The following is a 14318-nucleotide window of genomic DNA, read 5'->3' as shown; positions in this document are numbered from 1 at the left end:
GTTATAGAAAGGTGCTCCTAGCAAGGACATTTGTCAAAACCTGTGTGAGTGGGAGGGGATACCTGTGTATCACAAAGGATGCTTGTTAGATCCCAAGAGCAAAATAATAGGAGCTAAAGAAAGGCAGTTTGACTTGACACATTTTTGTGCTGTTTTGGCTTGGTGTTTAATGCACCAAGTTCATTTACAAAGAATGGGGACTCTTTTGTGTCTGGGGAAAAACTTGCCACAATGAATCTGGTGTCAGAATCTACCCGGTTTTATGGTCTGCTGCTAAAGACCTATTGATTCTGGAGATCTGCTTGCCAAGGAAGTTTTGCTTAACCAGAAGCAGCAAAGATCTTCCTGGGTCTTCCAGGATTGGCTTAATTCAGTGTGGGAATGCAGTGCCACTGATGCTCTGATTAACATATATACTGCAGGAACTCCTTAGACTTCCAGACATGGGTAAGCGAATGTACAAGCATAGGCATCCTGAGTACTTATAGTAGGCGCTTGTGTTGATGACGCTGAGGTCATCTTTCCATAGATTTAAGTTCTCGGTAGGCAGTATTTCAGTTTGATTAGTCTAGCTGTCCAAAGTATACTGGGTATGTAATATCCAAAGTTGCAGCTTCTTACAGTGATCAGGTTCTTTAAGACTGTCTGCTGCTTTCTATTCAGACTATTTGCATTTGGATTCAACTAGGATGAAGTATCTGAAAAGTGAGGATAAAAGATAATTAAGAATGGAAATGTTACAGTTATCTGTGGAATTTGTTGGTGTTCCTTTATTGTGTTTGTCCGCTAGCTGAATAGCAGCCCAGTTGTGCTATTAGTTTTATTAGCTAAAATGGCAAACTTCTGTGGTATTGGTCTAAACGTTCTGACCTATCTGGTTATCTTTAAAGAGGCTGGAGTGATGCCATATCATATTTGAAAGACCAGTACTGATGCTGCCTACTGACCCCTCATGCAGAGCCTTTTAGTGCACTATGATGAGTCATGTGACTCTTCTAGCCTTTGCTAGAAAGAGTCCCACTTCAGGGATGTAGCATGCAAGAAAACCACCATGACCCTCTGATTTGTTAAGGCTTTCTCTATGTTCAACAATACAGACAGATTTCAAGAATAAAATGGAAAATGTCATTGTCAAGAATGCTGATGGCTAGTTTCTAACATCTCTCCATGCATCTGTCACAGAGTTCCCATTTGATACTGTGTGTCTCTGAACCTAATTGGAAATGATCCGTGCACATGTGCCTCTTGTCTTCCAAGTGTGCATCTTAAGATGGCAAGGTCTGCTTCAGTAAAGTGCAGGGCATTAAAATAATGAATAAACTGTGAATAAGCTGAAGACTCCATAAAACATAGTATGTGATCATGTACTTGGCACCATATAATGTGTATTTGTAGCACAAGGGGCACAAACGGAAAATTTAACCTTTTTGTACTTAAATGTTTGAATCTACTATCACTTACTTTTAGGGTAGGTTATTCCAAGTATATACATGTAGCTTGGCTGAATCTTGTTAGCTTCTGCTCTTGATGAAAGTGCCAGGCATAATTTGAGCAGGTGTTGGATGTAATTTGACATTTTGTGAAAAACTTTTACCACCTAGGTGCATAGGTGGGTGCAGCACCATGCTTTTTGATCCATCTTGACAAGGATTTATAAACAGTACTCAGCTTTCTTTGTGTTGCTATTGTGAATATATAGCTGATTACGCAAATAGCTGAATGTTTGCTTTAATTGATAATTTTTGAATAATCAGCTAGCATGTCTCTGCAGCAGGGGGATTACCATGTTTATTTTAATTAACTAATCGCACAAGCATGACTTCTTTAACATACACTGCAGTTAACATAAGGGGTTAGTGCTGCTACTGAGGTGATGTTAAATTGTTATTAACTGTTGTATGAAGTTTTGGAGTTCTTTGTAAACTTCGCTTGTTTTCAGGCTCCATAATCAGTGTTTATAAGATATGAACTTAAAAATTATGGAGATGTTTAAGTTTGTACTGATATTCTATCTAGAGATAGTGGCATTAAATTTAGAACTTCAGATGATTTAAAAAAATAAGTAAAAACCAACTAAACTTCCTTGTGTCAACACAAAAGCATATGGCAAATTATCCTGCCAAGGTAGGAGCTGAATTGTTCTGATCTTTGTAAATTGTTAGGCAGCACCAGAAGACATGCATGTTTCCCAAAAAGTCTTTCCAGCTCTTTATATGTGCTTATGCTAGTATGTAGATTTTACCATTGAGACCACCAAGGAGATCTGTGTTGGAAAACAGTGTTGGGGTTGTTTGCATGGTTGCTACTGAGAGATTTATTGTAATGCTACAACTACCTAAGTAATAAAAGTTTCCCAAGGTGAAAATAAAGTTGGATTTCAAATGAATTTGTAGAGCTGGTGGGACTATTTAGGAGTGATTAGCCTTAGAAGTATCATTTCCATTCTGCATTACAGAATTGTATTTCTTTATTCAAACAAGACTCAGCCAAGATACCACTTATCAAGGCAGATGCACAAAATAAGATTTCTTATACCAGTTATCCCTGAGGCCTCAATTTAAAAACAGTTTTCTCATATTAAAGTGTAAGAGTCTGATAAGAACTGTCATGTCTTAGCTGGGTACCCTGTGTTAGGAATACTATAGTCTTAAACAAAAAGCTCTTCTCCTTTGATCTTACAAATACACTGCCACTGTTTCTTTGTATTCTTTCTTGTATGTAGCTTCATTTCCTGTGGTGGTGCTTCAAATTATCTGAGATCTACTTGGTCATCTGGGGAGGGTTCATTTGTTTGCTTTTTGGTGGGGGGAGGTTCTCAGTCTGTCTTTCTGTCCCTGCTTTTTCCTTAATAAAAGGAAGCTCTCCCAACTCTTCCTTTTGTCTTTCTGCTCTCTCTTATCCACCTCTATCTTCATCCTTCAGCCTTGCTTCACCTGGTGTTCAGAGCCTTATTCAGCTTGCCCTGTTCTTTCTTCTGCATCTAGTCTTTGCATCCGATTCAGTATGAGTCCCTGTGTTCTGGAATGGTCTGTTCAATCTGCAAAGACAACCAGTAGAGCATTGAAAAATCAAGGAATAAATGAGTGGATGTCCATGTCACATTAGGCTCAAGAATTAAGGGGTTTTAGTAATTCTGACCAGTGTAACTTCATGATATGAAGTCAGAAGAAAAATAGAGTTTCTGGGGAAAATTGCAGTGGTTACCTGGCTTCTTTAGGAAGGAAATTGGCCTGGATTTCACAGGAATGATTGCAGTACTAGTCACTTTTTCTGAAAGCAAACAGGACTATTAAAAAACTTAAAAAATACTCTGTTGCTTGGGGAGCACTTTCAAAAATTTTACTACCCCTTTATAAAGTGGAATTTTCCGTTTCTTAGATTATTGCTTGGTCAGTCCATGCGGTGATGACTACTATATTATCACACTGCCTGCTTGTGACTTAACACGACTGAGTTGCCTAAGTGAATGATGGCTAGTGTCATTGTAATGCAGGTTAAGTAGTCATTTTCATATAGTGTATGCCTATGGTCTCAATTTTTTTTTAGTCCATAGTCTTTGTTTCCACTCATGACACTTATCACTCTTCTTCCCTAGAAAGAGATTGTTGAAAATTTGAAGCCTTAAGTTAACAGTTTTAAAATAAGGTTATAGACAGATAACGGTGTTCTACAAATGATTGTATTGTGCAAATGCAAAGTTGTTCTTGTTGAGCAGGAATAAATCATGCAATCAATCGCCCCACATTGGGCGCCAAAAATAAAAATGTGTCAGTGTGAGCTGAAATTCCCCCCCCCACGACAATAACCAGGCTAGCTCAGTCCGGAAGCGAATGAAAGCTGTATTTACAAGCAAAATCTACAATCTATGATGAAATGCAATGAATATGTACAAATATACACAATTCACAACATTTACAAATACATACAATCAATAGAAAAACGCAACCAAGCTCCCTTTACTTTCCCCCAAAGGGGACCTTTCCCAAGGGGCCTCCCCCCCAGGCCCCCCTGGCATAAAGCAAAGTTAGCTAAAGCAGAAAGTTGTTAACTTAGCTCGCCAAGGTCAGTGTGTTATCTTCAGCCAGAAGAGAAGAAGAAACAGCAGCCAGACACCCTAGCAAGCTGCCCCCGCTGCAGTGTGCAGAGTGCCCCACTTTGTTTTGAATAATAGTTCTTAAACATTTCTATCTATCCAATTGAAGTGTTTACAACAATCACTGTTTTGCTTTTCTTACACCCAATAGTGACTTACTTACACTCTTTCACTTTCTCTGCTTGAACTTTGCAAAGAAAAATTAAAAAGACAGTTTCAAACCATCACAGTCTCTCTTGACTTTTCATCACCATCTCTTCTGCTGGCAGTCAGTGGCCTTTCACATCTGCTGGCTGAGCAGCTTGTGCATGTGCTCAGAAGCCTGCATCAGTCAAAATGGATGGAGGCTGGCCTTAAGGAACAGGTCTTTGTTAGTCTGGCTCACTTGAATTCTAATATGTTTGTTACTGTGAGAACTGGTGGAAGTGGCTAACTGAGGAGGTCCCAATTGAAGGGAGGCTAGCAAGGATAACACCTACAAGAATGGCCAGGAGGATCTGGAGAACTACAGAAATGTCAGTTGGACCGTGGAGCCAGGGAAAGTCATGGAGCAGGTCTTGAGTGCTATATGCAGCATGTACAGGACAGCCAGGCAATCAGGCCCAGTCATTGTGGGTTCATGAAAGGCAGGTCCTGCTTGGTGAGCCTGATCTCCTTCTATGACAAGGTAACGTGTTTAGTAGATGACAGAAAGGCTGTGGATGTAGTCTACCTGGATTTCAGTAGAGCCTTTGACACTGTGTTCCACAGCATGCTGCTGGGGAAGGTGGCTGTTCATGGCTTGGATGGAAGGACTCTTTACTGGGTTAAAAATTGACTGGCTGGCCAAACCCAAAGAGTGGTGGCGAATGTAGTCACAGGTGGACAGTCTGGACTGATGGGCTGAGGCCAGTTGTATGAGGTTCAGCAAAGCCAAATGGTGGGTCCTGCACCTGAGTCACATCAACCCCATGCCAATGCTTAGAGATTTGAGAAAATGTGGCTGAAAAGCTGCTCAGTGGAAGGGACCTCAGAGTGTTAATTGACAGCTGGCTGAATATGAGTCAGTACTGTGCTCAGATGGTCAATGTCAACAGCCTCCTGGCCTCTGTCGGGAATAGTGTGATCAACAGGACTAGGGAAGTGATTGTCCCCCTTTTACTTGGCAGTGGCAAGACTGTACCTTGAATATTGTGTTCAGTTTTGGGCCTCTTGCTACAACAAAGACATTGAGGTTCTGGAATGGGTCCAGAGAAGGGCAACAAAGCTGGTGAATGGCCTAGACATAAAAGTCCTATGAGGAGTGGCTGAGGGAGCTGGAGCCATTTAGTCTAGAGAAAAGGAGGCTTATGAGAGACCTTCCTTATCTCTTTAGAATTACCTGAAAGGAGGTTGTAGCAAGGGGGATGTTGGTCTCTTCTCCCAAGCAACAAATAATAGGACAAGAGGAAATGGCCTCAAGTTGTGCTGGGGGATGTTTAAAATTGGACATTAGGAAAAATTTCTTCACTGAAAGCACTAGAACAGGCTGTCCAGGGAAGTGAATGAATTGTTATGTCTGGAAGTATTTAAAAGATGTGTAGATGTGATGCTTAGGGACATGGTGTAGTGCTCGACTTGGTAGTGTTAGATTATTCTTAGACTTGTTTTGGTTGGAGAAGACCTCTAATGTTTGGGCTTGATGATTTTGGAGATCTTTTCCAGCCTAAATGATTCTATGAGGTATGTTAAAATGCAATCTCCATTCAAACAGACAGACAGAGCACTGTTTAGGAGCAAAATGACGTTAATAACACCTGACACAGTTTGACCCAGAAGAGAGGTATAGACCCAGGGGAGATACAGACTGGATATTAGGAGGAAGTTCTTCACAGAGAGAGTGAATGCCCATTGGAATGGGCCGCCCAGGGAGGTGGTGGAGTCACCATCCCTGGAGATGTTCAGGAGAAGACTGGATGAGGCACTTAGTGCCATGGTCTAGTTGATTGGATAGGGCTGGGTGATCTTGGAGGTTTATTCCAACCTGGTTGATGCTATGATTCTGTAAGAGTCTATCTGCAAAAAGCTACCCTGTTATCTGAGTTACTTAACAGAAATGGAGTTTTTGGAGGTTTTATGTTTGGTTGGTTTGGCTTGTTTAATGGGAGGTTGTAAGTGTGGAAAATATTTCAGGCCTTAATCCACCTGCTTGGTGGGCATTTCAAAACAGCTTGTTCTCAGAAAGATGGGAAGATTTTACACGTGTGTATGGATGGTTTTCATAGATTATCTTGTATGTTGGCTAGTTTCACATTGTATATAAGTTTTCACTTTTCAGTTACTCCTGTTGCTGTTCTGTTCGGAGAAGATGGAAAGAAAAAAAGCTGCTTTGGGGGGAATATTTTTAAGTAGTTCTTTGTGTTTTTATTCTCCAGCTAATCAGGCTGTTGAAGCAGGGCTGGAGCACCTCTCCTATGAGGACAGACTGAGAGTGTTGTGACTTCAGTCTGGAGAAGAGAAGAGGAGGACCTTATTGTGGCCTTCTAGTATCTTAAGGGGGGCTACAAGAAAGATGGTGAGGGACTTTTTAGGGTGTCAGGTAATGGCAGGACTAGGGGGAATGGAACAAAAATAGGGTAGATTCAGATTGGATGTTATGAATCAAGTTCTTTACCATGAGGGTGGTGAGACCCCAGAACAGGTTGCCCATGATGCAGGGGTTGGGGGGAGGTGGAAGCCCCATCCTTGGAGATTTTTAAGGCCAGGTTGGATGTGGCTCTGAGAAACCTGATGTAGTGGGAGGTGTCCCTGCCCATAGCAGGGGGGGTTGGAAACTAGGTTATCCTTGAGGTCCCTTCCAACTCTTAACAATTCTATGATTCTGTGATTTTTCTTGATGATTCAGTTTCTCAGAGCTTAGCATTTACGTTGAGATCATTCAGTTAATTATAGAAAATTAATAGTTCAGTATGATTTAAATACATAAAAGAAGGGATCTACAATAGTGTAGTGTTTTGGGTTATTCCTTTTAACCTTTAATTATAGCCATGTTTATTAAGCTTATTGTATTTTGCTTCAGTACTAATCAAATATATTTATTTAATATTTGAGCAAACTGCTTGCTGAGATTTGACCTGCACAACCAGAGTACATACTAGGAATATGTCTTTTTCTTACTTTCTTATTGCTGATTACAATGTTATAAACAAAAATAGTTCCCAGCAAATAAGCTTGATTTGTCAACAATGAATTTTTTAGTGGAGTTACATGCTCAAGAAATAAGTCTGAGAATTCCAGGTTCTGATAAGTCTGAAGTATTTGAAAACTGCATTTAGTGGGGAGAGAGATTGGGGGGGGGTTTGTTTGTTTGTTTTAAAGCAGGAACAGAAATATTTTTATGGGTTATTTGGTAAACAGTTTTTGTTTGGTTTTGTGAAGGACAGTGAAATTGAAATTGCCAGGCTAAAGGATTTTTCAGTAGCAGGATTGCTGTTGAACATCCACTTTTGTCCCTAAATGTTGGAAGGTGACTGATTGATAGAAAATGTAGGTACATTGAGAGTCACAGCTGACTTAAATGTCTAACACACAGCTCTTTCTTTTTCTTTTTCCTTTGTTTTTTGTTTGGTTCGTGATGTTTGGGTTGTGTTGGTTTGGTTTTTTTTATTCCCCCTCTATTTTTTTTGGTGTGTTTTTTTTTTTTTCCCCTTCCCTGTTTCCTTAAGGATTTGCAGCACTTGCAGCAGCTTCAGCAGCAGAATCTCAACCTGCAACAGTTTGTGTTGGTGCATCCAACAACCAACTTGCAGCCAGCACAGTTCATCATCTCACAAACACCGCAGGGGCAGCAGGGTAAGTGCTTCTTGGCAGCTGTTTAGAGAAGATGAAACTAAGGTGGTTTGTACACCTTCATTAGCTGTTGAAGTTAGGAGACATAACAGTACTGCAGTTAGAAGACTCTAAAAGGTTGTCCCTTTCTGAGTGTTAAACCTCAGCCTTTTCAAAGTTTGTATAGCTCACTACTCAAGAGGACTGATCTAGAGATCACGTCACGGGAACTTCTGTTGGCATCAAGGCCTGAATTTTCTGGGTCAGGCTCTCAAGAAGTAAGCCTAATGGGAGAATTTGGAGAATACAGCTCTCTCAAACTCAAAGACAGGATGTAGAGGCCTGGAAGAGGGGATACATCTTATCAGTATTAGGTCAGTGCTAAAAGGGCTACAGAATTCTAAGACTGGAAAAAGATTGTAAAATCAATACTCTTTGTGGGAGACTAAAAAAATCCTTAAGTCTAAAGAGGGTACAGGGAATGTTGTCATAAACTGAAATAATAATTACATCTTGGGGAAAAACCTAGAATTCTTGCTTTTGTATAACAACTTTTGGATATAGTATTTTGGCTGTACACTGGGTACAGCTTACATGCTAAAGGCAAACAAAGGCAGTGGCAGGTGGTAGCATGCCAGACCACTTAAGATGTTGTAGAGGAACTTTGCTCTAAAAACTAATGCAATCAAGTTGCAATACATCACTGTCCTTATTGTTGATACTCACAGAAAACTGCATTTAGCCATGGCCTCTTATGCTGATACAGTCCAATGGTCCTTTTCCTTGCTTTTCTACATGAACTCAGTTGTTCAAGCCTGGAAATCCAAAGATTCTTGCTCAGAAGGCAAATTCTGTTGTGCTTGAAGAGTCCTCCAGAGCCTGGCTGTTCTATAAAGTAGCTCTGTGTACCTCCTTTTCTTCTGTTCCCTTCAATTTCATGCATCATTCCTTTTTGTATACTATGACTTGGATAGAACTGGTTTTCTTTATGCCAAAGTGCTCTCACTGTATGAATGGTCTCACATTTGAATAAAAGGTTAACCAAAATTAATTTTCCTTTAACAACACTTGATTTAGGAGAGCTTTTATACCAGCATGGGTATAAAGCAGTTAAAAGGCTGTTCATGGAGGCATTAGTGATGCACTTGTTTCTTAAAACGAAGCAGAACTTGTAAGCTTAACATTCTTTTATAAGAAATCAAACTTCACCAAAATTTGTTCAAAGGTTCTTTAAAATAGGAGGCCTTTTTTATTAATATAATTTCTTCTAAGGAAACAGCAAGCACAAAGTATTGTTTTGAAAAACTCACTTGTATTAATATCTGCCTTCATTTTTTCAGCTGACTTCTACTGTTTTTTCTAAAATTTCTGAAGATGCTTCACGAAAAAGAAACTAACAAGCAAATTATAGTCATCATTCAAAATTAATTGTTTGCTTTATAGAAAGTAAGGAAGGCTTTTTGGTTGTTTAAAATCTTTTGAAGTAGAATAACTACCAGAAGAGGTTTTCATGGTACCTTTGTCAAGGGCCTTCTCTGAAAATTATTTCTTTGCTGCGATTTAAGACCTGCATATTGCTCTCATCAGTGACGCAGTGTGTGTAGAAACACCATGTTTTACTGGTAATGTGCAGCCTGGACAACTGAATAGCACAAAAATGTAGGAAGATTTATATTCTGTGTTCTGACCATAAGCCATTAGTGTGTGACAACCTTCCAAACTGAAATGCTTGAATGGATCTAATTTTCTTCACAAGCACCCAATGATAAAGCAACTTGTATGCCATAATACCCCTTATCTCATTTTTTGGTTTGGCTTTTTGCAGTATTTCATGGTTATTGTTAGAAGATCTCAAACAGTATGTTGTTATTTATGAGAAAGATTGAGAAAGTGTGTATTTTTATTTTGTTATTTGCTGCTGCAGCTGACTTTTTCCCCATGTTGTTCTTGTCCTATAGCTCCATTAGTCAACTTCATAAAATAATAAATGTTCTGAAGCATAGAGCTTTTTTTAAAACCAGCAACATTCAGATTTTTCTTTTCTTTTTTTTTTTTGGATACCTCATTGGTACTGTTTGCAGCTTTATGTATAGGTATGCATTTAATAACTAAAATCAAAATTCAGATTTATAGATCATGTATTCTGGAAGACATGTATTGCTTTACAGACTACATACGGCATGTAGTCATGTAAATGAGAAACGTTTTTAATACAAGAGAACAGTTTTGAGGGACGTAAGTGAACAACACAATCGTTGCATACATAAACATTTTGTGGAGAAAAACTTTACTTGAAGAGGCGATGGTATGCAGAGTAATGCGCTTATCAGCAGTCATACTTAGATTCTTGGAAGCGGTTGATACAACTGAAAACTTTAGAAAATTCAGTACCTAAAATACCAAGAATCAGGATATTATTCTTCTGTCTTTCTTCCTCACTCATAGATCACAGCAGCAGATGTGAAATTCTCCCCATAAATCTACTGCCATATGTCTAACATAGTCATCTTCCTTTTCCACATGATTTCTGTTTATTCAGTGGCTTATGTGAAACACATTGCGAAGTTCCTGTTTTCATGACTTGTAATAGGTACCATCATAACTGAAGGAATTTTTTCAAGCCTCAGCAGATATGCAGAAGATTGAATGGAAATAGAAATTTGAAACAATTTCTTATTTGGAGCAATTGTTATCCCCATATTATTGTTAAAGTCACAGCAGGAAAGTAGTACCTTGTACAGTTTTTTAATACCTGTTGTATCTAGTAGATCTGTCTCTAGAATAATCAATTCAACATCCTTTACTACAATTATAGCTGCTGCTTAAAAATATTGCCCTCATCAGATGACAGTTTGCCTTTCTGCTCATGAGGTATTGCCAGGAAAAATCATATTGATAAAAATGTGAATGGAGAGGGGAAATGGTGCTATATTTCCTTTAAATTAATCTAGCAAACAGAAGCTAGGGTATGAGAAAACACTGCATCTTTTTGGCAGGGAGGTTTAGAAGTAGTACTTACAAATAAAGTATCCAGAAAGAAAAATTGTGGAGGAGAAGCTAATAATTAGCTTCCAACATCAAAACTAGACCTACCTGTTCTGAAATTATTACTGTTTCTTATTAAAGACTTTGTTTATTAGTTCACTTGTTTATTGTAAAAATTTAACACGGGATGATGATAGCAGGTCAAATCTAGTCCTTTCTCTTCACACATACTTGTCCTACAGACTTTGAGACTTCACTTGTATCATTAAAAAAAGAACAAAACAAAGCAAAACAACCCAAACCAAACACGCTTTTAAAACAGGATAGCGGATATTGAATGTGTTGGTACCTACCGTGCTGGCCTGTGCTGAACCAGAATGCACCTCCCTTACCCAGTGTGAGGATAGATGAGATGCCTGAAGTTGCCTCAGATGCATTGAATTTGTAATGGACAAATACCTCATCTGAGATTGTGTACCTGTGTGGCCCTTACAGGACTCCTCCTCACTTTGATGGTAATATGCTGTGGGAACCAGGTGAAAGTGCTTTGAACCCTCGCTATGATGAGGAAACCCAGCTCTTCATTGTCAAGAGACAATGAAGGACAGCATATTTACTGACACAGCAGTTGGGTGAAATGTAGCTGACTCAAACTCATTCCCCAGATAAGAGGGGAGAGCTTGGAAGAAGTGATTCAAATGGTGACTCTTTTCCCTGTGTTGCAAATACTCATGACCAAGATAGGAATTAAATGCTTATTATTTACTGTCGTCTCTGAAGTATAGCCTTTGCTTCTAGCCATCCAAATGGCATCAATGGGTAAAGATGTTCACTTAAATTGAAGTAGTGTGGTAGCACCTTTGCATGGATTACTTAGTGCACTTCAAAACTGCAGTTCACCAACTGCACGTTTGCATTATGTTTTTCAACTGATCTTAAAGGGTCCATGAATACTGCACAAGGTGCAGCAGCTTAAGGTCCCAGTGGAACAGGTCTGTAGGACCATATAAGTTACTACTTTTTCTTCTGTGTTGGATTCCAATTCCAACTATAAGTCGCCATTTCAGAAGATCTGGACTTGATAAAATGAAGTACACCAGAGTGCCCATAAGTTGTGTTGCACCAACAGCCATCAACGACATTATCAAATGACACTATATATAATGTGTGATGTGATACCTTCCTTCTTCTCTTTCAGTTGTTCCCAGTTGATCAAATTATGACACTGTAATGGCTGCAAACTAACTTCCAGGATATGTGTGTGAGAAGATGAACAGCTTTGACAGAGAAAAAGCAGTCAAGCTCTTTGAAAAATTCACTCTTTTGGGAGATCAGTTAGGGATGGATTATGTGTTATGCTTCTGGGCCAAATCTTTTAAAATTATACAGAAAAAATCTGCACTTGAATGTTTGTTTTAGCTTTTGTTTAAATTTGGACAGTAAAAACAGAACCCTAGATCCGTCCTTGGGGACTGTTGACTGACACGAAGAGATTTTTTTGGCTTTGACCATTATTCATGCTATTCATAGGCATTACAGGAAAAGTCCTGGATAATGGTAGATGCATTTACTTTAACTATTAAAAAAATAAATCAAATACCTATCAAGTATCAGACTTTTATCATACCTCTATGCAGTCATTCTTATGGATTGTTGTGTAGCTGATTTGTATGTCTTTAATGCAGTAACACCACTGGGGTCCCAGACCCCAAAGAGGGTTAGAAATACTACCCCTATTAAGTTAGGTATACAAGTACAATATTTCTTGTAGATACAAAAACATCTTGTGGGTTGGAAGGGATCTCTAGAGATCATGTAGTATTGCTCAAAATACATCCAGTTACAGCAGACTGCTCAGTGGCTTGGCCAGTTGAATTTGAACATCTCTAAGGATGTAGATTGTGCAAGCTCACAGAACATACCTGGTTGAAAGAGACCTGGAAGATCATCCAGTCCAACCTTTGACCTAGTACTGAAGGGTCAACACTAAACCATATCTCTGGTCTGTTGACCTGCATTTGACACTGTCCCCAGAAGTGCTGAGAATATATCAGCCTTATTGGTAATAAAGATTGTTGTAGCCAAAGATAAGATCCTAATGTCTGCCTGTCTCGGAGCCCCAGGACTCTTACTGGATCTATTTGGCAAAATGAACGTTCTCCTCTTTTTCCAGTGCCCAATTAGAACTTGCACTGACACAGGTTCAGAAAGTTAAAACTAATTAATTTATTAAAGCACCAGCTCCAACAGATTCAGGATTGCTGGTGATAAATACACTCACTGCAAGATGATCTCAGGGTAGTAAAGCCTGGGTAACATCTGATACAGTCAGAGACACAAACCTTTGCAGTAGCTTCATTATATAATAAAAATGCAGTAAAAGTTGTGTACTGAAGGTGCAATTCTCCCAGTCTTGGATGGAGGAAAAGGAGTGCAGCCCATTGACAGTCCCTCAGTCTTTCCTTCCCAACTGCTCCTTCTGCACCACCACCTCTTGCTACTGGCCCTGGTGCTATGCTCCTTCATGCTAAGAGATGTTCCTCTTGTGTGTTTTATACCCTAACCCCTGGCTGTAACTGCCTTCTGGGTGACATTTATCATGATTTGGGAAGTGAGTAACATAGCATATATTTAGCATGTACACAGTTTGGTTCAGTAGTGTGCTGACGAGTATTAACTTTTTTTAAATTGCAGTAAAATAGGCCAAGGTTTTTGTGTGGGCACTCTGACCTTCAAAATCTGCCTTGAAGTTTGGTGTTTTTGTTACTTTAGCCTTGCTTCATCAGTTTTAGCCAAAAGAGGGCTGCTGTCTTGTCTCCCTCCTTCAGCTGTTGGCAGGTCAGCTTCACAGGTCTTCATTTAACACAAACTCCTGCTGGTTGTGAATGACCTTGGTCTCAAAGCTACTCTATCAGTCTGCATTTCTGTCCCACAGTAAGCTAGGCAATTAACCCATAAAGATGTTAAACTATGTTGATGCCAGTATGAGTCCATAAAGAAACAGCAAAGTTCGAAGTACCAATATCTCAGCTGTTGACTAAAGGTTTTGGACTTACCCTGTATTTGGAAAGCTGTGCAATGTGCCCTGTAAGTTAAGTCACCTGAAGTAGGAACCAGCAATTTCTTCTCAGAAAACCAACCACCAAAGAAAATAAAAAACAACAAACCAACCCACAAAAGTGAAGCTTATTTAGACTAGTGTAAGTCATGTCTGAAAAGAACAGAGCTGTAGCTGTCCTCCTGTGGAAGCCAACAAGACCCCCAAAGTGTGTGCATGGCAACTGTCTGAAAAGCCATTAAATTGCCAAAATAGTTCAGCTGCTTTCCCCATCACCAATGATCACTACTTCAGTCCTTTGCAGGTTCAATTAGCTCATTCTTACTCCAGTTTCTGCCTGAGATGCGTTGTATCAGTATTTCTCAAAGAAGATAATTAAAAACCAAGCTGATTAAG

The 14318-nt window shown here is 39.4% G+C and overlaps 1 protein-coding gene across 1 annotated transcript in view; it reads left to right on the top strand.

Moving 5' to 3' along the window:
- The window catches only part of POU2F1 (POU class 2 homeobox 1), a 60348-nt gene that overhangs the window by 22257 nt on the left and 23773 nt on the right, over positions 1 to 14318 (top strand). Inside the window, exon 7 of the mRNA XM_054381370.1 lies at positions 7777 to 7903. Coding sequence (XP_054237345.1) covers positions 7777 to 7903 — 127 coding nt within the window. The remainder of the gene's footprint in view (positions 1 to 7776; positions 7904 to 14318) is intronic.

Source organism: Indicator indicator, chromosome 1 (assembly GCF_027791375.1).
Source record: "Indicator indicator isolate 239-I01 chromosome 1, UM_Iind_1.1, whole genome shotgun sequence".
NCBI lineage: Eukaryota > Metazoa > Chordata > Aves > Piciformes > Indicatoridae > Indicator > Indicator indicator.
Note: the sequence above shows the minus strand (reverse complement) of the source record. Positions and strands in the feature narration are given on the sequence as shown.